General features: G+C 47.9%; 2 protein-coding genes across 5 annotated transcripts in view; one reads left to right on the top strand and one right to left on the bottom strand.

Moving 5' to 3' along the window:
* Positions 1 to 25,708, top strand: part of Sk (small conductance calcium-activated potassium channel) — a 166,969-nt gene that overhangs the window by 125,006 nt on the left and 16,255 nt on the right. For all 4 annotated transcript variants that reach the window (XM_076814908.1, XM_076814909.1, XM_076814910.1 and 1 more), the window contains 3 exons: positions 5,711 to 5,806; positions 21,064 to 21,485; positions 25,048 to 25,183. In XM_076814908.1, coding sequence (XP_076671023.1) covers positions 5,711 to 5,806; positions 21,064 to 21,485; positions 25,048 to 25,183 — 654 coding nt within the window. The remainder of the gene's footprint in view (positions 1 to 5,710; positions 5,807 to 21,063; positions 21,486 to 25,047; positions 25,184 to 25,708) is intronic.
* LOC143370032 (galactose mutarotase) overlaps positions 1 to 25,708 on the bottom strand; it is an 89,052-nt gene that overhangs the window by 2,550 nt on the left and 60,794 nt on the right. The window lies entirely within an intron of this gene.

Consider the following 25,708-nt stretch of genomic DNA (forward strand, 5'->3'; position numbering starts at 1 on the left):
GCAAGTGCTCCTGTCGACCCTTAAGAAAGGTCCAACAATTAGGACCTCTTGTAGTACTCAGGGCACCGTGTGCCGAACAATTGGAATTCATCATACTCCTCTGGGGACAGTGTCTCGCCGAACAAACAATGACCAGGCAGTATACCACTAATTTCCAAGGGCGTAACCGAACGCCACGGTTTCCTCGGTCGAACTCGACATGCGCACCGGCAGATCATGCCGTCACCATAGAAACGTTGTGAGTCTTACAGCTTCTGGACCTGCATCCGTCAAATCGTTGGCTTTATTTGTGGTATAGTTACCGTATCGTGCACGATCTTAAGGCGACTTGTCCCTAAGTTGAAAGCAACGTATGAGGAGCTTAAAGTGTGGTGTGTGAAGTGCGATATTTGATTGTGATGTCGGATGTGCAAGTATGATATATGATGTGTGATGTGTGAGAAGTTTAAAGTATGAAGCGTGAAGTGTGAAATGTGGACTGTGAAGTATGAGCTGTGAAATGCGTGAATTGTGACATGTGAATTGTAATCCGTGACGTGGGACAGGCATAGTCTAAGAGCGGTGCACTTTCACTGACTTCAACGGCTTCTCTAATTCAGTTGAGCATAGCATGCAGAGTTACCCTTGTTTAACCTACAGTGAGCGACAAAACCATTGAAGTGTTGACGGAATCGATATTTCAGTTCGTGTGACACGAACTACCATAAGATGTAAAGTCTATCCGATACCTCGTCTGCGGTATCTGTGGCATATCTGCCAGGCAAGGTTCAATTAGCGGGATCCACGAATCCCCGGCTATTCCGAAGCGCGACGAAGGATCGATCGAACCCCTAGAAAATTGTGAGAAGCATTCAGACATTCGCGCCCATTGTCGAAGCTGTTTTCTACGGTTCTATTTAGCGGGTCGCCTGGAAATATCGACGTGGCGTCGCGTTGAAAAGGAAACAGAGATTGGGTACCAAGGCGGGAAGTCGTACGTCCCCGCAGCGTACAAAGCGAGATGTTTCTTTGCGACTGTTGCGATACATGCACAGAAGCGCAATAAATATTTCACGGCTTCGAAAAGAATTCTTCACCGGCCACCTCCGTTCCAACGAACAAAAAAGCCACACGAGATATTCACTCTCAGCTGGCAGCTAGAGCAATCAATAACGCGCCACGTTTCGCCGAACTGCAGTCTCGAAGCAACAAAAATAATATCCACTCCCGCCGCTGTCTGCCGAGGCTCCGCGAACGATTAACAGGCCGAACGACAGGCTCGTTCGAGCCCCGTCGATAGCAAGCGATATCCGCGAACCGTAACGATAACTAATTCCCTGGCTGGCTCATAAGAACGCTTGAGAACGGAAAACGCGGAAAGAAGGAGCGCCGAAGGAAGTGGGGACGGGTAAACAAGCGAGAGAAAGCAGCCTGCGGCGCGAGTTCCCGTATGCACGCGCAAGCAGCTTCAAGTGCCGGGCTTCGCGAGCGTATACTCTAGCGCGAGCACTCGCCCGGGGCGATTCTTCTATTAAAACGATTTTAATTTGACCAGACTCGACGACCCGTCGAACGGACTTCCTGTCTCCGCGAGTCTGGTCGCAGCGGGGTGCATTTTTCCTCCCTCGTTAGATTGGACCGGAGCCGCGTTCGTTCAAGAGGGAGTTCAGGATCTGCGTGGCCTGCACGCACGAGCGAAACGGGCACAAGGGGAAGTAGCACCGTGGTTTTAGGTCGAATCGATTCGAACGATGGCGGAATCGTATCGGTGTCGTTCCAGCCCATTATCGGCGAGGCACGTGGAATTAGGATTGATTTACGTTGGGGATACGGTGCTGGCGTGGTCATGTTACGATTAAACGCCGCGCGATGCTTCTTTGAACGAGCTGATACGTCTGCTGTAATTGTATTATAGAGAGGCATGGTTCGGCCGGCGGTGGATGCTACCTACGCGATCAGAGGTTTAGGATTTCATTCGGCGTGGGCGGGTATAATTGCACCCGTGCGGAGGGAAATTTTGGATTATTCAGTACCAGATACTCAGCCGCTATTCCGCGCTCGATGAATGGACGGCGGGGTAAATTTAAGGGCGCCAGAGGGTAGTGGCTGCGGAGACAGGAGGCTTGCCGAGGACAGCATTTGTGCGCCACGAGGCCTCTACGACACGCGCAGAGTTTTCAGAGTTCCCGACAAACGAACGCTGAATCGCGCTATTCCACGGGGAGCAGCTCCCTCCTGGGCAACAATACGGCGGGGCAAAACAAATTATCGAACGACAAAGACTCGTTCCGCGGCTCAATTTCATTTGCAATCAGTAATCCCTCTTCACGAATTTCGCGAGTCCACTCGAGGAAAGTGCAGTGCTGCGGATTTGGGATTAACTCCTACGGCATTATCGACGAAAGGAACGAGAGAGACCCCGTCTATCGTTGGGCGACGTCCAGAATTCCAGTTCCGCCCCGGCGAGCGTCTCCGTGCGCCGTGTAACGCGCGAGAACGTGTTCCCCGTTGATCGCGGAGATGGAAAATACTCCGGGGAGGAGGATTTTCGCGGGGCAACACCTGGAACACCGGGAACAATCGCCCCGCGAGTCGAGTCGCTTCGAAGCGCAGCGGCTGCTCGAGAAATTGAATCGCGAACGGTCGAGCATGGTTTGCGCGCATCAATCATCGAAAATGGCAATTTTAAAACACGAACCTCGTGGCTCCGGAGCACTTGATGGCCACCACAAGTGGTACACGCTCGGATATATGTATCGCAGCTTCTCTACTTGATAGCAACGCGAGTGCTCCGGAGGATGTTGTTCTAAATTTTTAATTAAATTCCGTGGACACGGTGTTGCCGTCCCGCTGGCGGATTTACGCATAAGTACGGTCACTTTTAAAAGCTAAGTCTACTGGATCCAGCACTCTCCCCGGCCGGATTAGTCGGGGATTAGCTTGGATATATATCGCTGGATAATACGGTTACGCGGTAAATGGTAAGAGATAGTGGATGACGGGGAGGTTGCAGTTTCCCCAGACCGTACCCTTAAAATAAATTCGACGCGGGGTTACAACGTGGGCGAGATCCATTTTCATGATCGTCCACGCTGTCGATCGGGACCGTTTTGTACGGGAAACGAGAGGTGGTCATCTCGAAGAGGCGATAACCTGTTATTGGATGGTGCGTTTACGGGGAATCGTTCTGGCTCGTTTGCCGTGGTAAAGAAAGTGTAACGAAAGTGAAAAGGGTGTAATAGGACTAGGGCCGCTGTCTGTACACACGTTCGCGTCGCTTTCGCTTAAAACCCCTTTCGGCAAGATACTTCGGCAACGCGCGATGTTCCAATTTCGTAAAAAAATAAACTGAAATCTAGATAACTAGAAGTTGCTATCATTGCGCGCCATTATTCCACTTACAAGAATGTTTAAACGTCTCCCCTACCACTTAACGATAATCGTACCTCTGTTACGCCGCATATTTGAAAAATGCAAATCGCGCAGGTACTATTGGTGCTGTAAATGGCCCGGTTTGGCCCAGCTGTTATTAAGCCGAAGCTATTAACTTAATTTAACGCAAACACCAGAATCGAGCAGTGCGAGCGCGTGCTTCACGCCGCTCTGCGGCTAATTTATATTCCACTTACGTGTAACTAACTAATTAACTGACTGGCTGCTACTATGGAAGCCGCAGATTCACTGCCGCGAAACCAGAATCTGGCCACTGGACGCCAAGCGTCGCTAGCAGGCCAATCAAATCAGAATATTACTCAATCGAATCTCGGGGTTTTGATCCTTCCGGTAGATTGTTTCTGGATAATTTCAATCGGCGAGGCTCGCGCATTTATCATTCCTGTTATGGTCAGCTGCATTTATCACTTGTCGATGGAGTGATCGCAGCGGCGAACAGTTTTACGTCGAGGCAACTTTCAACTTGAAGTTCGACGGCGCTTTGCTAAACTGTCACGAGCGTGGGATTAATGAAAAGGAAAACTTGGTTCATCGCCTCGAACGGGAAATTCGACCTCCGATCCCGTCAGATTGATATGCATTTGTTCGGCTTTATTTTCTGCCGTTCGAGGCGTTTTATTTGCCCCAGTTCGCGGCGTCTGATTCCTTTAAACTCGCGTTTTATGCAGCCTCAAGCTCCTAACAGCGTAATTCCTGCGCAGGGAGCGATGGTGCCGTAAAAGAAGTAATCAAATTCAGTCCTTTCGAGCGCGACTTCTCTGGAAGAATAAACGAATTACGGCTTCGCTCTGCGCTAGCCAAGTTGAAGTTAAAACCATCAACACCGATCAACAATCACTAGCGCCGAAGCTCAGTAGCTTTTAATGAAATGAAGAGGAATGAGGAAAAACGCTTTATAAAGGGCGCCGTTTTCACCTGGAAGAGTACTGCCACGCCGCTCACCCAAGTAACTCCGGTTGTGAAAGCCTCGGCGATGTCGTTCGCGTTAAGAGAATTACCATTATGACAGGGGATATTCAGCTGGCGCGTGGAAAAAATAGAAAAGCGAGAGCTCGAGTCCTACCCACGGTGGAAGTTACGCTCGCTCGAGTACCCCCTGAGAACGTTCTGCTCGTTTTCACCGTTTCTTCCGTCGACCACTCACGCGGGATCAGTCCTGCCCCAACTTGACGGTCTCGATTTAATTACAGAGAGAATACTCGCCGCGGAGTGCTTCCAGTGACTCGAGGGTTCTTCATTGGAGACTCTAACAATCCTCCTCGTTCCTCCCTTTTAAGACTTCCGGCTCCTTGAATCTTCATTAACCAGACGCGATTACAAGCGATACCTTTCGCGCCGCGGCGGAAAGAGAGAATTAGGCAAGAATACAGACGTCTCCGAACGAATTCTTGGCTTCAGCAGCCACGCGCATGAAAAGTTTCCAGGCAAGTCTGCGAGAAGAAAGGAGGAATTAACACCAGCACGCCATATTCTTAATTCATTGTGCCAGAGTCAGATCGACCATGTCTTGCGAGCTATCCCGGAATTGGGGGTTAAGTAACCGTAACTTTCATCCCTGTTTCTCGCCGTAAAATAAATGAGAGCAATCTCTTTCGCTAGAAGCGGAAGAAATTTTAATAATAAAGCCGCGGTGCAGGTTGAAATTTTCACGCGATATTCGCCGCACGTACGGCACTCTCTTCTCCCCGGACAAAAGCCGAAGGGGGATGGGAGAAGGGCGCGCGGTTAGGGTTACGAAAGTTTATTTTTCCGAGGCAACACACCGAGTGTCAGCCCTCTTTTACGAGCCTCGAAGACGGAGCTGGCGGGGCTCGCGTCGCGGCGTTCGACTTTTACGAGCCGGCAATAAGTGACTTTATGTAGACGTCTGAATATTTCATTATCCTGCCTCTGAGTGCTTACATTGGCGTTCAACGGGCGTAATTAGGCCCTAGCAAGAACGCCACCGCAAAAAGTCCCGGCGGACGTTCGCGTGGCAGAGAAATGTTCGATCAGCTGGCAGAATACGGTGAATTTGAAATCACTTATGGTAAGGACGGATTCAATTGCGGTTGAATTTGTGGCGCAGGTTCGCTGGGAATATTGCCACCCTCCGAAGGATATGGGTGTACGCGAATGCGATGGAAATATGAAGTAGATCCTAGAAGGAAGAAGGCATTTGATAAATATTGCATGGTTGGTTTTATTGCGAAGGATTTAAGCTTAGGTGCTCGTTGCACGCGAGCATTGCAACGTGGCAGGATGGACGATTCACGGAGGACGATGTTTTATGTTGCAGGCCTCGTTTTACTCGACAGCACTGAAAACCCTGATCTCTGTGTCTACTGTGATACTGATTGGCCTCATATTTGCTTACCATGCCTTAGAAGTTCAGGTGCGTATGAAAAATCCAATAGACTCGATGTAACACGTCCCCGTACCGTGCATGCCAACAATTTCACACCCCCCGTAGAGGTATTCTCCCATATGAGAGTGAAAAGCTTTGCTTGGCTCCGGAGACTTGCATGGATTTGCATTGCCTCTCTGAAGTGCCATTTTAAAGGGGCACTTTTATCGTACGTCTCTGAGAGAAAAAGGAACGGTGCTCCCTGGACGTTCGCGACAAACCGAACGAAATTTCAAAACTAACTCTGAAGAAATTGCCTCCAAATTATTCCCCAAGGTGTCCACTAGTTCTTCCACATTACTGCCCTAAAATTTTAGAGAACGGAATCCTAAAGAAACTCGCTCGAAATTGCCCTTAAGAAGGGCCCATGATCATTGTCTGCGTCGCGCAGAGACACTTTCCCAAGCATTTCCAGCTGAATAGCTCGCAAAATTTCCGATTGGTCTCGTAGAAGGCGTTAAGAAGCAATCGAACGGTAATCGCTGGTACGAAGATTCTCTCGTGTAACGAGACTGCAGACACCCTCTCGTTCTCTCCCTCTCCCGAGACTCTCTCTCTCTCTCTCTCTCTCTCTTTCTCTCTCGAGTCTGGATGTTCGAACGCCTAGGGCAGTTGTCGTAACTCCGGGAAAGTGCTCCGAGAAGTCGTCGACTCGTGGGCGCGTGAAATCGACGGTGCTATCAAGCATGCACCGACCCGTGATAATGAACTAATGATGATTAATCGAGTAATTGATACAAAATTAATTTTCCAGGGATCCCGTTACTTGCCGCCGCCTCCCTAGCCACCGTCCCTCCTTTGATTACGCCTGATTAATGACCGTGAAATTCCACCGGCACAAAAGTGGCATTAACCGGGGGGGACATGGGTGAATAATGAACGGGGCGCATGATAATTTGCCGCGGTCGGAAGTGAGTGAAGATGACTCTGTTAGCGAATCGAACAGCTGTGGCCGATTCTCTCCTTTTCCCTGATTTTTGGGTGCGACAAGTTCGGTCCCGATGTAATTTATTTCACTTGAAATACGGCGCAATTAAATAAATGGCTCGTCAAATTCTACTCTCGGTGTTCGTTGCACCGCTGGCCGCATGAATTTTCATGAAGCTCATTTCAATATAACATTAGGAATGGCAAGCGAGCTGAATTCGCCATTAGATAGAATTTAACGACCCCTCTGATACGACGGACATCCGAAAAATCGCGAGTTGTTAACGCGGATTGTTATTCGGGGTAACGGTCGGAGCTACGTGTCTGCGCGAACCAGGATCGACGTAGCTACATAATAGAGGCCACTCTGGATAGGTATATTCGTGGCAATGGCTCGCTTTTATGTCCGAATATTAAAGCAAATCGCTCTATACCGCGTCATCCGGTGCAACACTAAAAGCTCACTGGGAATTTGCAGAGATTCTGCGCCATTTTCACCTCGTTTAATCGCGATCGAAAGTAAAATTATCGCGTTTCAAGTGGCGGCGATGACGATGCAGCGGGCAATCAGGCAATGTATAAAATTGTATCTACTCTGGCTCGTTTGCGGGGACAAAGGGGAACAGATACGATCTATTGCTCGAAGACAAGCAAGGAAGATTTAATTATTGAGCCGGACTACTTGTTTCATGGCTGTTCTACTTGCGAGGAAGTTCGAATCTTAACGTAGATCGTAAATTTGTTTTATAGTCACTGTGGCCTAAACGATTTACAAGTTTATGACAGGAATAATTCTCCGAAGGCTGTGATGTTATATTTTCGAACGTTGATACGAATGCGCCCAGAGTTTGCACATCAGGAAATTGGAAAGGTGTGCTTGTATATAGGAAAAATTGGTCGATGTTCAGTTGAGCACTCGCAGCTTGTATTTCATTTCTATTTCTGCTCGGAGATTCCAATTTGTTTTCTATCTATTGATATCAGATGGGAAAATATCCAGGCTGTAAACGAAAATTTGTCTGTGATCTGAATGATTCACGAAGTCACAAAAAAATATATAAATAAGGGTAGTAGAGGAAGCCTTGGTTCGGAAGGGTAGAGAAACCCAGGACGCTCACGTAATAGGGGTGCTACGCGAACGAATGTCTCGATATCTGAACGCAATTTGGAAAATGCGAGTTTTACACCTGCGCGAGTCGAATAAACGGGAAACGAGATACAATTCAGGAATATCCTTTCTTCAAATGCGTTTCCTGTTTACAAATCGCCTCCTATAGTAGTCGCATAACATTCCTTCCCATGGAGAAGAGTAGATACGAGCATTCACCAGAATGGCGTGAGACAAAGCGAACCAGGAACAATGGCCAATTAAAGTGACACAATACGCTGAACGCGATCATAACTTGAGCAGTGGCCATGTATCTGACAAAGATTGTCCAAGAAACTGTAGGGAAAACAGAATTCCAACAATAACAGGCAAATGTGTAAAATGTGCAAATGTTCCATAAGAGCTCGGAACTAAGCCCCAATCGAACCTCAAGTCTCAAGTTACCCAAAACCCTCACCCAATTCCCAATTCGTAATTCAGAGACTCCTATCTCTTATATCATTTCCATAATACAGCAATGTGTCATTAAGTGCAAACAAATTACTCGTTCTAAAATACAAACACAACAAGTAGTACTTCCTCCCCGTAGAATTTACGGCACCGTTTCCTATTGCTCCACTTCTTACTACAACTCTATTCCATCTGAAATTCGCTCTCTAGTCGCCCTCTCATCTTTCAAACACTCAGTGACATTATTTTTTGCTAATCAACAATAGCAATTAACTCTCAACTCTTACTCTTGTTATTTTCAACGTCACACATATGACTTTAGTCCTTACTCGCCATTTGATTTTTTTCATCTTATTGTTACTTTCGAAATGTCCACTGTGCGATAAAGAATTATTATTATTAATACCTTATAAACCTCCACTATCCATACGCGAATTACAGATTAAATTCCTGCACCTCAAGAACAGCAATTAATCCATCGCAAAGTCAACCAATTACGAGTACCTACCAGCACCCGACTCTACCAATGGAAACGGGAGAATGTCGGTATTTATCGCGAATTGAATCGCGCCAGTAATTTTGCGTGATGGCCAGCAACCACCGAACAGTTCGTCGATGTCGCGATTATGAGGATCGCGGTGACAACAGAACCGGTCCCCGGCCTAGAATTCCTATCGAATTATATGGAATCGCGGGGGGGTAACTCGATTGTCGCTACCTCGGCGAGAAAATTGCGAATTGTTCGCGATGACGGACGCACCGGGCGCGGTCTAATTGCGTTATCGCGCGACGCTGCGTTAGCAGCTGCACGTTCGCGGCATAATACCGCAAAACGGCAACGGTTTCCGCGAAACTGCTTCTACTTCCCGGCCTAACCGAGCCAGATTAGGGAGTGCGGGCTGCTGACCGAAATCTGTAAGCCACGGTGGCAACGAGTCTTTCGAAAAATCGCACCCGCAGCACGAGTTTCTTTATTGGCGAATTTCTTTGCTCCGCGAGGCCGACGTTGGCGTGAAGCGAACTCGCGCGTGGAAAATGTTTTCCCCTGATCGTGTTACCCCGACGTGCCGCAAGTTTTGATGAAACTCCACCCTCCCTTTCGATGGTTTCGTTTGTCGCGGACTATTGTCGGAACACAATGCTTGGGGGTCCTTATAGGAACTCTATACAGTTCCTGAATGAGGTTATTTGGTAAACAATACGACTGTTTGCTAGCACGAGTTTGGTTAAGTGCATTGAAAATTGCTGAAAGACGCGGTGAGGTGTAATTAGCTATTGAAAGGGATTGCGTGGGAAGGGAGCCTGAAAGGAAGAGACGAGAACGTGAGTGGAAGTGGGTGGTCTGTAGTCAGACGCGCTTGGAACTCGATGTAACATGAACATTAATTTGAAATCAACTTAACAGCAATCTTGTAATTAAAGTTAGCGAAATATATGATAGGTACACTCGAAGGAAATTAATCAATCTTCCTTTAACTTCGTACATTTCTAACTTAGAAAATAATGTCTGATTTCTAGCATCTACTGTCGTTAGAAGCCACAACTGCAAATTCTACATTCACATCGAAATATAATATTTTCGCCGACCATAATAATCCAAAAACAAGTTCGTTACGTTCTTCGTCGAGTGAAACAAAGTAACGTATCAAAAACTCGACGTCAAAGTTTTTCTGCTCATCGATCACTCGAAAATGATCCTAGTCTCTATTATACCTCGTTTCGCGCAGTTATTAATTCCCTGTCAGAATACAAATTTCTCCCCGCGCTGAATAAAACAGGCAGGAAGACTTGCAGTGTGTAAAGCACACCGGGCGGAAGAACTTAGCGACTGAGGGATTAATTACCGAGTCATTTGTATCCGTGGAAGGGGGTTTCCCCTTTCGGCATATCTGATTCGTTCAGCGGAACCAGTTTGCTCCTCTTATCGTGGGTCCCAGTTGATGAATTCCCGCGTAATTGATGATAGACCACGGAGTCTCCCACGGCCAAGGGAGGGCAGAGTCCATCCGCAGTAGTATAAACCGTCATAAGTCAGGCGCGGGGAGCCGTGGCCTGGGTTCGTAGCTGCGATAACGGGAAAGGGTTTCTTCGGGCTCCCATCGGGTTAATCTCCTGATCGTATATCAAGTCAAATGAATTTCATTATCGCGCCAGCCCGTTCATCGTGAAACGTGAATAAACATCACGGCTGGCTATCTACGATTAAACGATACACAAATCGCACACGGCCCTGTCGATGTTTATGGGTCTGCTGTTCGAAGCACGATACAAGGAACGCTCTACGTAACTGCACTAAAACCACGTTGTAATCGCGTGGTAAAGACTCTGGCAGGAGTACATTGCGATCACAGTATAAAAGCGCAGTTAAAGCGTAGTGTAAACGTAACTATAAAAGAGTCTCTGCGTGACCGCGCTGGGAGTATGATGTACGTTGGATGTAGAGAGACTTAGACACTTTACTCTGTCGTGGTTGGTCTCACTGGTGTATGATGCTGCACAAACCACGTCCTAAAGCCCAGTAATTTGCATATTGATCATCGTTTCACCAGGAAATATCCCGTTGGCTTTTCTTGCTCCAGTTTCACAGTGCTACCTCGCAAGCGGAAAAATCGTCGGTGAAAACTTTCCCGAGGATCAAAGCCGATCGGGTGCGATCCCCTCGAAATCATTTGAGAAGCTGCTGCGCGTCTAACTGCGAGGGATCAGTACTTTATTCCGCGCCATTCGGCAACGCAGATGCCGTTAAGTTTCGCCATATAATCGATGGAAATTTATCGGCCCGCTTGCCGCCAGTCCTACTTTTCTTCCTCGTCGTCGAAGGCAAAGGGAAGTTTACTTTCGTTGTAACTTTGGGCTGAATGCACTGCGCACTCGGCTCGGCAAGAATGTCGTAACTTCAGGCACACTTTCTCCATTCCCTAGCATCTAAGCAACGCTGCTGCCCACCCTGTAAAGCAGCACCAGCCCTCCCGCGTCCCTCGCTGTATGGATCGCTATATTCGTTGTTACGACAGCGGATTTACGACACGTTGAATTTTCCAATAACTCACGGTATTTACTGCACCTCGGTTTAGTTTAACGACTGCAGATCGCGCCGAGCCCCGGGTATCCCTGAGAATCGCTGGCATACGTTGCAATCCGTGCAGCCTGTGAAGACGAAGGCGTGACCCGCGAAGGAAGTGATTCCTGAAGCGGATTAAATGATCGTTACCCCGGCGTTCGCGCGCCTCGTAAAGCCTCGAACGTCTTTCCCGCTCGCGGGGCGGCGCAGCGTGTTCTTTCCGCGCGGAACGACATCGACATCGATCGTCGCTCGTAAACGCTGTAATCGCGAGGCTCACGTGCGCCGTGAAACCGATTTGTCCAAAGCGAAGAGCTGCTTCAAGTTCAGACGAGCGTGGCTGAGACTCCTGGCGTAAAATCCTCCTGCTAACTCTTGTCGGGTGCCAGGACGTCGCCGAGCATGAATATTCCAGCGGCGCCGTTCGCGTCGACACTTCCGTGTAATCCTCCGGCACATTCAATGAGAACGCTGTTGAACCAGTAATAAGCTCCCCTTCCCACGCATTCTATCGTAAATTCAATGGGACTTGGCGTGGCTTCCTTCCCCTGCCTGCCGAATTTAAATAATAACCCTTTGCTTCGTGTTTCGTATATTCCCTCGGGTAAAAAACACGTGACACACTCGGGGAACGTGGAAGATTTAATCCCACTACTCGTTGCTTGGTAAATGCAAAGTGATTGTTTATAAAGGACAGCTTGACCCGAATCTATCACGAGCATTGATCGATTTATAACGTCCCGAAGGCATTTCTTTGGTTCCCCTTCCCCAGTTATTTATTGCCGGCTTTGAACTTGGAGGAGTTACACCCGTTTCGTGTGCTGCCAGTGAGTAAAATGTAGCTTTCGCAGGTGAAATTCCTCGAAGAACAGAACCTTCGGCTGTCCCTGATTTAAAGAGTCTCCTAAGAATTGCACCAGCAAAGAAATTAACTCGGAGGAGAGAGCACATTGCCCGTGAAATCGAGCGAGTGACTTATCCCTGGATAAGAACGAGTTCCATGGATTTCGGACACCACGGTCAGAGGATGCTCACCCCCGGATCCTGTAAACTTATTTTTGAAGGAAGTCACGTCCCGTTTCACGGGATTGAATAAGTCGCAGTTGGACTTCCGTCTTCCTGTTCCTCGGAGGCGAGCTAAAGCGTATTTTCCGGCGGGGATTCACGGGGGCTGCATTATTCGCGGCCCTTTTTGCAGATCCAAGTGGCAACGCGCCGCTCACCCGACAGTGCGCCCAGTTGATATACGTTTCTTCTATGGCTGGATTTACTTGCAACGCCCTGGAATGACTAGTTCTTACACGCGGAAACCGACTTACAGTCGCGCCGTGAAATTACGAACGGAATTTAGTCCGCTGGGAGAAAATCTACTTCCGTGGAATTAGGAGTAGACTGCTTAACGCGGAAGGAACGATTGAAACAGGGGTGCTCTTCCACTGTGGCCCAAAACAGCGTGCGATTGATTCTCCTCGTAATTATTGGAGTCACGTATTTCGTGGATCGTTTCCATTTTTATGGCGAATTCTGCAGAATTCTTCTGCGATCAGTTTCCAAGAAATTCAACCTTAAGTTTACAACACATCTCGACGCGCCAGTTCACGGGGCTGCGTTTGAAGTGGTGCGCTCAGTCGGTTGCAAAAGTTATTATTAAATCGACCCGACGACTTTTCACTTCAACCCCGGCTACTCTACATTCCTTTTTGTGCCTCGCTCGAAGAATAAGGGAGATCCGTGAACGAGACGGTCAAAGCCGCTGTCGATTCGATCCCCGTATCACTCGCATGCACCCTTTGTCGATTTTAATGCGACGCATGGACGGGCGTGAAGACGGTCGATTGGTCGAGTGCTGTCATGCGCGTTATTACATCTGCTGTGTTTCGTTGGACGAGCGGAGAAATAGGTATATGATAAACTTTATCGATTCCGCGCGACGTTCGGTGTGATTTTAACCGTGAAAACCCTCCCACCGTCCCCGTTGCGACTTGGACACCGCGTATTTTATTTCCCTCGAATGTCGGTAACCACGTGCAGAAACTTTGCCCACCCCAACCGAAGTGCCATCGAACTTAATGAAAAGTGCCTCTTAGCGGGTCAGACGAACTGTGATTTCTTTCACAAACTTTTGACAAAGGGGCAAAGTTTCTGTTTCATATAGCAACGCGGTCTGTAAAGGACTGACCATTTATCTAAACTTCTGGGCTTCTGACATCTGAAAATTATAATTGCAATTAGGAAGCCTGATAGCTGCGAAGTTCACTCGCAGAATTGTACACTGAATGCCGAGTAATTAAGTGTAACGTCTGTGAAATTCTGCCGTGTTTCCTGCAATTATTTTAATCATCGCCGAATGCCAGAAAACGATGGATATCTGATGGATAGTTTATCAGAATTTGTCGGGATAGTCGTTTGCCTGAGAACCGTGGGAATTAAGGGGACGCGAGTGTTGTCGACGTGGGTTAACAGAGCTCGTTCTATCGCTGACAGTAGAAAATAACATCAGTCCATTGATCGCTATTAATCCGCGGCCGGGGTTAAACGATTTATCCTGTAACGCAATTCTCGTGCTTATTATTTCCGAGTAAAGCCCTGTTTCCAATAAAGAGAGAAGCACCAGCGAGCGAGCCAGTCGGTCCTTTTCGTTTATCGATAAACCGGTCGTCTGTCTTCCAAAATGCCCTGTCGATTCCGCCGAACAGCGGCTTTAATTGCGTTTAATCGGGATAGGCAAAATGATGGTGTTAAACACCCTCTGATTGCTTTAGGTAAATACAATGATGCTTTTTAGGAAGTTAAATTCTCGCGAAGCGGGTGGAACCGTTTAAATAGGAACGATTACGCTAATTACGCGTGGAACATATTGTACAGCAAATAGTCGCGACTTCTAATGCATGTACAGTAGTCCGATTCAAGAATATTGCAGTCGGAACAAACTCCACTGGCCATTCAAAGTATCTTTACGGTGTTACCCCCACCAGAACATCTCTCGCTTCTTCCTGCACCCCTGCGTATAACCATTAGTGACCATTTAATTCAGTCCCAACTATAAACTAACAGGAAACAGAAATTTCACGCCGATATTCAGTGGCTCAAGCAAGTCGACAGCCACTGATTTAATCGCGTTCGCTAATTTCAGCGCACAGATCTCCCCCTACGCGATTTGCCCGTGTCGTAAATATTGACCAGAACTCTATTCAGCAGAAACACAAATTGTATATTGTTCTCGCGCAGAATGTCCGGTAAATCCACGATGAAACTAAAATCACACTCTCCCGTCCGTGGTTTCGAGCACGCTCGCTGATCAAAGCGCGTGAGCACGGGGGGTGTCGGGGAAAAAATTGTTTTAAATAACCGTGCGAACTTCACGCAGACAAATCGCCGCGAGGAGGATCTCGTGTGCCACGAAAATGTACATATCCCTTGGCTTCGACGAGTATTAAGTGAAATCGTTTATCAGACTGCGCGCAAGATCGCTCGTTCGCGTTGAAACGTGGAAATGGGTTCTTCTGTATCACTCAAGCTCGTCCCTGGTAGCTCCCTCTTCCTTGAATATTCTGCGTCATTTAGCGTCGAGTTATCTGAAATTTCCCTCCCACGGAACTCGCGTCGGCATTTTTCACAGTCACCCTGTTCAGACACCTGTTATCTGTCGCAACGCTTTCGTATCTCGCATGGTGACGAAGTAACACGTCCCCCGCGGAGAACGACGCGGTTCGCACGCGAACGGAGGCGATTGAATAATCGTTATCGTGTTCACGCGACGTTTACACCGAGGCACGGTCCCATAAGTTAACACCGCCGTAACAGTTGTCGATACCAGTGGCTCGAATCTAAATTCGAGGAAATTGCAGCCGCGAACGTGGAAGAGGGCCGAGGAGCCGCAGGATAAGCGAGGGATCATCGCGTCGTTAGTTTCCACAACGTTGGTGAACCGCTGGGAACGAGGTGCAAGCAACGGAAGACAGTAACAACGATACCTTTCTGTTTTCAACGCTGCATCGGAACACCCTGGATGCATACGCACGATTACGATTGGCGAAACTTCCGAAGCTCGTTCCGATGAAATTTAAAGGGCGCGTGTAGTTTCTCAGCTACGAAGAATCGACTTCAAACAACGATCCACTCGTGATATATTTGCTGCCCTTGCGGGAAGTCCACTTGGCGAATGGGAGCTCCCCAAATAAGAAACCGGTGAAAAGGGCCACGTACAAGCCGAGCTGTTTCTTAAGACAACACAAAGGCCTTCAGAGTCAAAGGGTGGAGGAATTCTTCACGATCGATTTTCTATTCCCCCCTCTGTGCTGTATCTTTGCACGTAACACACTCCAAACAAGCATCCCTCCCTATTTTCCTCGCCGACGAACCACGGAGCTCGCTGTAAAATGAAGAAACTTGCAGATTACACGATGGTACGAGCCACTTCCACAGGGCAGGCTCGCAACAGAGGGTTTGGCTTACCGAGCTTAGAGAAGCGCCGAGTCATAAACCGATTCGTGGCTGACTATGCGACGTGTTCTCGAACGAGAGAACGACAGCTAATCCCTTGGAAGTGAACGTTGTAAACCATAAGCCGACCGGGTTGTTGGAAATTTTAATGGGCGCGAGGGACTCGATTCTTCGACGCAGCAACGATCCCGCGGCGGGCTTAACCGCGCGGCACCCCGCGAAATTTCAATTTAACCGCGTCACGTTTGATCGGCACTTCGTTAACGTCGAATGCTTTCTTCCGGCAGGACATGGCATCGGGCGATATTGGTTCTCGGCCTGTCACGCGGCCCGAAATTGCTTAAATGACCGTGACACGATTCCCCAAGACTGTCTTTTGCGCGGCTCGAACGATATGATAAATATTCCGCTTCGATTATTCGATGGCAACCTCCCCCCCCCCCCCCCTCGCGGTGCCGATAGCTTTCTCCCTTCTTATTCGACGAGGCTACGGCTCATGGACGATAAACATTTTTCTGCCAGGCATTCGTATTACCTGCCGTTTGCATATCAGTCGCGGCGAAGTTTATACAGAAAGTTTCCGCGCTGGATATTGAATTTCCTATTGGATTTTTAATATCGGGGCTTCGTTTCGTCGGCGGAGAATACTCCGCAGTGAAATCGTCCGCTGAAATGAATTCCCAATTACCGTGCTAAACACTGTTCCAGACATTGTTACAAAACACAGGCACGGCATGTTTTTAACGAAGCCGGGGACAGCCACTTGCCCCATTCGTTTGGCTTTTGTACGTGTACCGGACTATTCACCGTTTCCCAGGATGTGAAGCAGCCGCATCGAGGAACAATTCGCACGGGAATGTTTAACGATGCTAAATCATATGAAATATTCCCGAAAGAGTAGGGGGCAGTATATTACACGGTATTATCGGATCCCATTAATCTGCGAAATTCCGATAATGTTTCATTGTTTTCCACGCATGCAAGTAATTGTTTTTAAAGAATATTCAATCACGAATTTCAATATTCTTTTCTCGATTATTTACTCGTCGGTATTTATCTGTGGATACATCGAGTTCCAGTTCAATAATCCACTGAACCAGGGTTAATTACTAGGGCAGAGGACCCAATTACCGACACTTTAAGCGTTGACCCTGACGTTATCTTATAGTTTTGTACTTATAGACTTGATGAAAAAAAATTTCCGAACCTTAAAACGTCGATTTTTATGTATAAAATCATCAATTTCAAAAATATATTATCTATTACTGACACCCTTAAAACGTGATCGTTTTATTCAAATTATTGAAGAAGAAAGTAAGTACTGTTTTTTGTATCGTATAAATAACAGTTTCAGTTGTATGCTAAATTTTTTTTGTGCATCATTTCACAAGATTTATTCGTAATTTTAGCTTAGGGAGACAGTAATTGGGTCATTTACCCTATCCCCGAGTTAAAATACGAGAAACTATCTCGCGTCGTGTGAATCGTCACCGTGTTTTGCAGCAAGGCGACGAGATATTCCCGCCATCAGAAGAAACCGCAGAAAAGCAGCCGTGGGTCGATTTGTCGCTGAAAGCCGTCCGTGTTGCATAAACGTCTGACCACAGGTACCCTCACGGTATCGCGGTTAAAGCGTTCTCCGCTTAATTAAACATAACGCTCGGCGGCCGTTCAGATCTAGGGACAGTAATCCCCGGCGAAAGACGCTGGAATGCCAGCGGAACGCGTACGCGAAAGCCGATTTGCTCGCGGTCGTGATATAAACGGGTCATGTTATCCAGAAACGGTGTACATACATTCATGAGGAAGCTAGGCAATCCTCGAAAGTCTCGACTTCGTAGGATTACTTTTCAGTTACGCCCACCACATTTTCCTACCCCGCCTTGCGCGCAGTCTGCCACAGGTCATCTGCATCAAAGAAACCTCCCCCGATTTCGTTTGACTTTGTAGTTTGTAGTTAATTGGACGCAGTAATCAAGAGCCCGCGATGAACGCGCCGCGGAGAGACAGGGGGCAACATCGTTTGGGAAATTCTGCCAGCTCCGTCGCCCAGGCATTGTGCAGTATGTTCTCTAATACAGCCTTTATTACGGATGATATGATGCGCGCAAAGATCGATCCGTATGGCAGAAACGTGAGGGAGAAGCGAAATGTAAGAGTGCAAAGGGGAAGCGGATCGTCCGTGGTCAGACGCGCTTTGCGAACCAATATGATTGAAAACATACCTCCTCGCAACTCTCCACGGGCTTGTTACCGGAAATATTTGTTCCAGCCGGAAGCTATGCAGATTAATGAGAACTTGAGGAATGCATTACACAGGAACTTGCACGCTGTTCGCCAAATCACGCCGCTTCGGCGGAATCTACCGAAACGAATGATACCGGATCACCGCGGAGCTCGATCGCGCTTGGAAAACGCACCGAGCTTCGCAAAACTAGGCTGTCAAAGATGCACATGCGAAATATCCCCGCTGTTTCCCATGGTCCCGTTTATCTCGCGCAACAAAAGAGAGGATTATTATCGTGGCTCGCGAGAAACACGAAAGCGGGCCGTTATCGGCGTTAACGAAACTCGCCGAGTACCTGCCGTTGCCGTGGACGGTAACGATCTCGACGTTCAGCGTATTGGAAAAACGATACGCGTGCACTCGCTGGCAGTTCCCACTCGATTTCATCCACTGGCCAGGATATCGGGCCCCGTCTGCCGACATATTTTCGCTGGAAATTCGAGATGACGACAGAGGGCTCGTGACGGTGTCTGTCCACGAAGGAATAGCCCTCGATTTTCCGTGACGCGATGGCTGGGTCGGGCGCGTTATCCTGGTATGACAGTGTAATACCTCGACGGATAGGAATATTTTCGAGTGACGTGAACGAAGGGCGAGGAGGAAAATGGATCTACCTCGTTTCGGGATATGTAGGAGCTGATTGGCCGGATCGATGAATATCGTTGACTCTCGAGGGAAGAGAGTGGATCGTAAAAGATCACGAAGCACGAGCATCCTCTCAGCGTGATTAATCAAAGTTTAAGTAACGAAAGGTGCACAGGCCTCTCGTTAATGAACGCGAGGATGGCCAGTAAGCGAAGGTCTCGCAACGGCCACCGCTTGGATTCGAGCCTAATAGCCCGTTGACCTTTCAGCACCTGTTGATTGTCGTTTATCAACGATTTGCATGCGCGCAGATTCGCCAGGATCACCTGGCTGCTCGACGAAACGAAAGGGTTGTCCCCGAGAGGAGACCGAGCGGTCTGCTGATCGAGGTAGCAATCCCCTGATGCATCGTTCGCCCTCTCTGTCGCTGGCGAGTTTATTGATTCTCGATTCGAAGGAACGCTCCCGCTTCCCTGGACCGTGTCCCCGCCGTTATTAGCAAATTGGAGTGCGTACCCAGCCATCGAAAAACTTGCGGAACTTCGGCTTTAAACGCTCTCGAGGATTCTAATCGAGCATTGAGACACCGAGGGCCTTTGGAGCGTGGCTGGACCGAGGCTGGGTTATAATCTTTTATGAGAGGCGTTTGATGAATTGAAAATGGTAAGGTGATAGTGGAAGAAGCGAGGCTGACGGGCAATTAATCGCGATGGGTTCATGGTTGGTCGGAAGAAAATTAATGTTTCCTCTTGAGCAACTAGGGTGCCAATTCGAGGTACGATGCTTTTCTTTCTTGCCACGAGACAGACAAATTGTTGCAGTACTCGTGATTCATTTATCTATAGCCGGAAACCTCGTTAATCGTTCCTGGATACTGTAACCTTGGTCTCTTCTATTCTTTCTCCGTTTTTTCCTTCTGGCATTAAAGCCTCTGCTTGAAGAAGTTGTAACGTTGCTCGAATTCCTGCCGAAGTTCTAAGGCTGCCCCGTATCGATTATCGAGAATATTGGAATACCGAGGATGTCGTTGCTTGAATACTTCAGGCACGTAATTAGAATAATCGCGAGGCTTGACGAATCTACCCGGCGCGATACGGCGAGATTGGACTTTGCAATTGATCAAGGAAAACTTTCCGCGTTTTATTTATGCAAGCAAGAAAGAACAAGCGAACAGGGTTGCAAAGGTTACACTCTGTACGAGGGATGTCGCGAAAGGGTAGAATGAACATGCCAAAAGGCCTTAAAGCGGGGATGGTCCGAAGCATACTTCCATGACGATACTGGCGAGCTGCAAAGCTGACTGTAAAATGCAGAACGTCCCGCGTCAAGGGTGGGAATTGAGTAAAGGGTCGTGGGAATACGGACTCACCCTCGCTATCTCGAAACACCCTTTTTCCCCGACTTCTGCGCGATCTCTTCGGTGCCGCTGTGATTCGTTTTATCGATACGATACAGAGAGCGCAATAAAGAGCCGCTATCTCGGGATTTCGCGATCCCGCGTTGTCCTTCTAACGAATTATCTCTCGTAAAACACACGACTCGATGCACCGCGAACGCCTGGCTACGATAGCTCGCAGATTTTACGAGGCGTCGTTGAAACCCTCCGCGCCCTTTCACATTTAGCGATGGACTTGTCTCTGTTTGTTAACACGATACTGTTCCGCAGTCGGGTTTCCGATCTCGTTGAACGTTTCAGAGACTTTTCAGCGTTGCAGCCTGCATGTTTTTCCACTAGCTTGTTTCAGCGACCACATTCGTGGTTTTTTTACAGCCTCCCCTAAAGCTCTTGTTTGCGGGCGTCCCGAGTGATTTTATCAAAGTGTACTTGCCGATCGATGTCTGTCTCCTTTCTTCATTTTCGCAACTGTTTTTGGTCGCGGGAATTGCGTAGGAATCAGTTTTGCAACAATGCCTGCGCTGTGCTTCGGTATTGGGTCTTTTTAACGCGTACAATCGACTGCTTCTATAAAGATCCTTTAATTCTCTCACTGTAATTTTATTATTGAACTGATTATTATATATTTAATCTCGGTATGCGACTGAGAGCCACGAGAGATGGTGCGGCACGAACGCAAGCCGCGATGCAAAAACGAAAGCTTGAGAAACGGAGGCAACACGGCGGCCGATAAATAATGCAACTTATCTGGACTCGCCACGCATTTTCGCGCGAATGGCGCGTCACCGGTGTATTATGATAATCCTATTCAAAGGCTCCAGATCGCATCTGTGCCGATACGAGAGAAATATCGGCAATAAATAGCACGCCGAAATGTTCGCGGGAAAACAGATGACGTAATCTTATGTTATCCCGATTTAAAAGCAGTCTGCGCACTGCGATACCTACCATTGCGACCGTAGTAACAGTTTGCCGTGTGTTTCTGCAGTTGTTCATGATCGATAACTGCGCGGAGGACTGGCGGATCGCGATGACCTGGCGGAGGATCGGGCAGATTTCGATCGAATTATTAATCTGCGCGGTCCACCCGATCCCGGGTGAATACTACTTCCTGTGGACGACCAAGCTGGCGAACAAGGGCGGCAACTTCGGCTCGACGTGGGTGCCGTACGACGTCACCCTGTCGCTGCCGATGTTCTTCAGGCTCTACCTCATCTGTCGCGTGATGCTGCTGCACTCGAAGCTGTTCACGGACGCCTCGTCGCGCAGCATAGGGGCCTTGAATCGTATTAACTTCAACACCAGGTTCGTACTGAAGACCCTGATGACCATCTGCCCGGGCACCGTGTTGCTAGTCTTCATGGTCTCGTTGTGGATCATCGCCTCGTGGACGTTGCGCCAGTGCGAGAGGTAAGAGAGAATGAAAGTAAGCTCACTTCCTGTTTGTACGGCGAGGAACGACGGTAGAATTCAATTATCGTCGAGATTAAAAGCGACGGATGTTGAGATAGAAATTCAGCTCAGAGCGCGGGATGGGTTTCGTCGCGAATATATTAATATCTCCACTGTCACGAAACTGCCATGTAATCTCGTCGGAGCTCTCGCCACGCCAGAGAAGCAACGGATCCGATTCTTTTTTTTCGCCCGTTAACGGTATCGGGAGCGAAGGGTTCCCCCCCTCAGGACAAAGGCATAAATCTCCGCGGCGGATATCGGTGGCTGTTAAAGCAGCGATAGAAGATTTACTAGGGAGCCGAGATTGCCGTTTCGCGCGTATAATTAAATTCTCCCGCGAGTAGCACGATTTGGGGAGTCGCGGGGGGACTACAGAAACGATCAATCTCGCGGATGTGTAAGGCCTGGCCCTGCTCCCGCGGCCGTGTAAGCACGGATCCTCCGATTCCTTTCTTCCGTTGGCTCAAGCCTCGATAAAACCTTCGGGGTTTCTCTTCCTGGCCCTCTTCCCGCCGCCGATGAACGACCGTCTTCCGGTCTTCTTCCCTTCAATGAGACGCCGACCGAGCGCGGAACTTCCGTCCGCTCCGTCGAGAATGGCCCCGCTGAATTTTCAATCAGTTATCGGAGCTGTATTGTCGGAAGCTGAGCGCTCCCCTCTACCGCCGCGCGATTCTCTTTCTTCGCCGACGAAAGTGCCCGCGCTCTCTCGTACAACTTCCTGATTTCTCGGTCTCGACGAAATCCTGGGGATTTATCACGCGGCCACGGAACGGACGATGGTCGACGATTCCAGGATGCTGTCCCCGGAGATAGGAAATTTCATCCACCCGCCGAGCTGGGGTTATTAAAGCGTTCGTCTGTTGAGCTGCGGTTTGTAGGTGAAACAGGAAGTGTCTCCGTCGAATGAGGTTTCTCAGAGTTTCGTCTTCACTCGGTTTGCTGATTGAATAAACTGCGTGGCTTGAGATGTGAGTATCGGGGAACTCGGTTAGGTTCAAAGGGGTAGGAAATGAGCGTGAAAGTCGAGTCGCTCTATTTGAGAAGTTTACTCGCTACTCTTTTGTTTCGTCCTTGTTTTATCAAAATCGCGCAGGAGGGGAGCCGAGTCTGTTCCCTTGAACGTTAATACGCTCGTCCTCGCGCAGTCGAGTGTCCTTCCCAGGACCGTGCAACGTCCTGTTCCGGTTTTTATTTCCAGCTATCTCGTGCCCCCCAGTGACCTGGTCTCGCGCGGAATTAGAATTTTAGGCATGCCCGGTGCGAGAGTAGATACACCCTCTGCTTCCCCTCTTCCCTTGGAAAAGAAGCACGAGGGTAATGCCTGCTCCCTGGAGATTCGCAGATTCACAGAGCCGAAAGCTTCCTGCCGCTCCTTGCTCCCCGCGTACGTGGGAAACACCGATAGAGCCTGTATTTTATCTAGATCTCTACCGACGTGGCAGTAAAGCTCGAAGGACACTGTAAATTTCGCCGCTGAAATAACGCCATGATATCGATGGAGTCGAGCTCTTCTGTCGGGAGTGGGATTTATGGGCGACTTCTCCTAAAATGAAGAAGCTACGGTCCCTTTATCTTCCGTGGGACGAGAGAAAGAGACCTCTTAATATTACATCTCCACGAAAAAAAGGAATTTCGGAAAGACGGTATCTTTCTGAAAGCTTCGACACTTCCTCGTGTCGCGCATAAAGGACACAGGGGACTTCTCCTAAATTTATTTCGAATTTATAAGATCCTGTCGCGTGGAACGTGAGGTGGTAAATGCTTATTCACTTCGTGTTTCACAGATGGATGATTCTTGAGGTCTATATGAATCGAGAAGTGTCTAGTTCCTTTCCTGTCTCTGCTCTTCAGTTTCCTAGGGCTTGCTGTGTCAATGATATACACCTCTGCCCGTCGATATATTTTATTCCCGTCTCTCTATTACTCCTCGAGTAATAACTCGACATAGGGTAGATGCACCATTTGTGGCCATTTTAAGGTATTGTACCAGTTTTTGCTACTTCTTAAAAAATATAATATTTTCCCGTGCAAGCAATAAATGTAACCTTATATTTCTGGCGGTATACTAAACAAAATATTTATCATGTGAAATTCTCCACGTAATAATGATCTGCAAGCAGTTTAAAAATAAGATAATTATGCACGTGGCCGAAAACAGTGCAATGGCCACAAACGGTACACCTACCCTACCTACGTTGTACCTCTATGAAAGAATTAATATTTCCACGAAGCCCATGCTTCAACGTCGCTACACTTTCGCGGCTTTTCACAATTCAGCAGCTGTTTAAAAAATTGATGACCGGGCTCGCTTCCTCTTCCAATTTATTCAACGCCATGTGTTCGCCATTTCTTCTCCCGTTTTCAAAAGTTTCATCTTCGCCCCGTTGTTCCGCCGTTTCCATTTTCGCAGTTTCAATTACTCCGAAAGGGTGCCGAGCTTCCGAAGCTTCGCGGGATGCTGTGTCGTGTAATCCAATCGCGCAGCTTAATGCCAGAGGGCAATTAAAAAAAAAGAAAGGAATGGTACGCGACGATTGGAACGTATAACGAACGAAATTACTTTTAACGACGTCCGAGGGTGGACTGCTTGGTAAACCGGAAGAATCTTCGGCGGAGAATGCAGCGGCGGATCGATCTAATTGATAAATTGAATCGTCGGTTGAAAGTGGAGCTTTTCACGAGACATAAAAGGGATCGCCCTTGGAACGGATCTGTCGTAATGCTATTCGTCCCATTAGAACGTTCCGTTTAACGACGGGGATTAATCCGCGCGTGTTATTTTGACGTTCGATTTCCGATAATGAATTTCGCGGAGAAGAAGAGGCTTCGTCGCATGCATTACAGCGAACGGTGGGCTCGTGATTTAAAACAATGGCATTAACATAACAGGATCCGTGTAATTAATCCTTCGAGTCGCAATCGATTTAACGGCGTCTCCTGAGATTGGAATTTCGAGCAGCGAACATGGGTTCCCGGGTCTCGGGGAACGTGATTCGTCTGTGCATTGTGAAATTAACGTTTCCTTCGCGAACTCGGGTGACAGTGAATCCCGTGAACGGCACATTGGGGCGTAAAATACAATTATTTAAAAAGTATTTGTCACACAACGTTCAGAATTACGAGACGCGTAAGTGGACGTGGTCCGTGCATAGTCAGACGCGTTAGGTACACGATGTTGGCACTGTGTCTCCTTGTAATTTATCTCCGAAGGCATGCGTCATTTTGAGAAATGATCGAAGAAGTAGCTAGTGGCATTAGTGAACGATTAAAGAGACACACATGTTGACAATTGCGAATTAGAAAATTAGATTACAGATGATAGAAAAGTGATAGCTCGAAGCCATTAAAGGGACGCCTTTTTAAATGAAAGTGGAACACCACTAAAATTACGACGAAATTACCCTGTTCCTCGTTTAAACGACGAAACATTTAGCCAGTAGGAAATATGATTATTTGCCCCTCCCCCTTAAACGTTCCCTAATATTTCACCCTGTTTTCTCTTCTGTGGCACCAGGTTTCACGACGAGGAGCACGCGAATCTCCTTAATGCCATGTGGCTCATTGCTATCACGTTTCTGAGCGTCGGTTTCGGTGACATCGTACCCAACACGTACTGCGGTCGAGGTATAGCCGTTTCCACTGGAATAATGGTAAGGCTAGACTCAAAGTTTAATACTCGGGAATCCTCTCTCTCGAGATATATATATATATATAATATATGCACTCATTGCTTGCTCCTGTTAAGGCAATCCGTTAAGAAAACGCATTGCTAATCGACACACAGCCAGTTAACCCTGGAATGACTATGGAAGCAGCTAAAATAACTAGCGAACAAATCGAAAAATAATTCAGACCCCCGAAAGTCCTTCTGGGGTTAAATAGAATCCTCGTACAATCTCCTAACGTTTCAACTTCGCGCTGCAAACAGAAGCTACATATATAGAGCTAGCTAGCATTAGAACTAAGTAGTCAGTATTGTATTCAGAGAAATAAATGAAACACCCTGTCAGTATCTCCCTCGAATCATACGTCGAGCAGAATGCAGCTTCATCTTCTTATATGCGTAGTTACCAATGAAATTCATCAGTGACCGAAGCTATCGAAGCTTAGAAAAATTGATTCGAATTGCACTTGAGCCAGAAGCATCGTGAACTTTAGCAGTGCGAAAGCTAGGG

This window comes from Andrena cerasifolii, chromosome 6 (genome assembly GCF_050908995.1).
Source record: "Andrena cerasifolii isolate SP2316 chromosome 6, iyAndCera1_principal, whole genome shotgun sequence".
Taxonomy (NCBI): domain Eukaryota; kingdom Metazoa; phylum Arthropoda; class Insecta; order Hymenoptera; family Andrenidae; genus Andrena; species Andrena cerasifolii.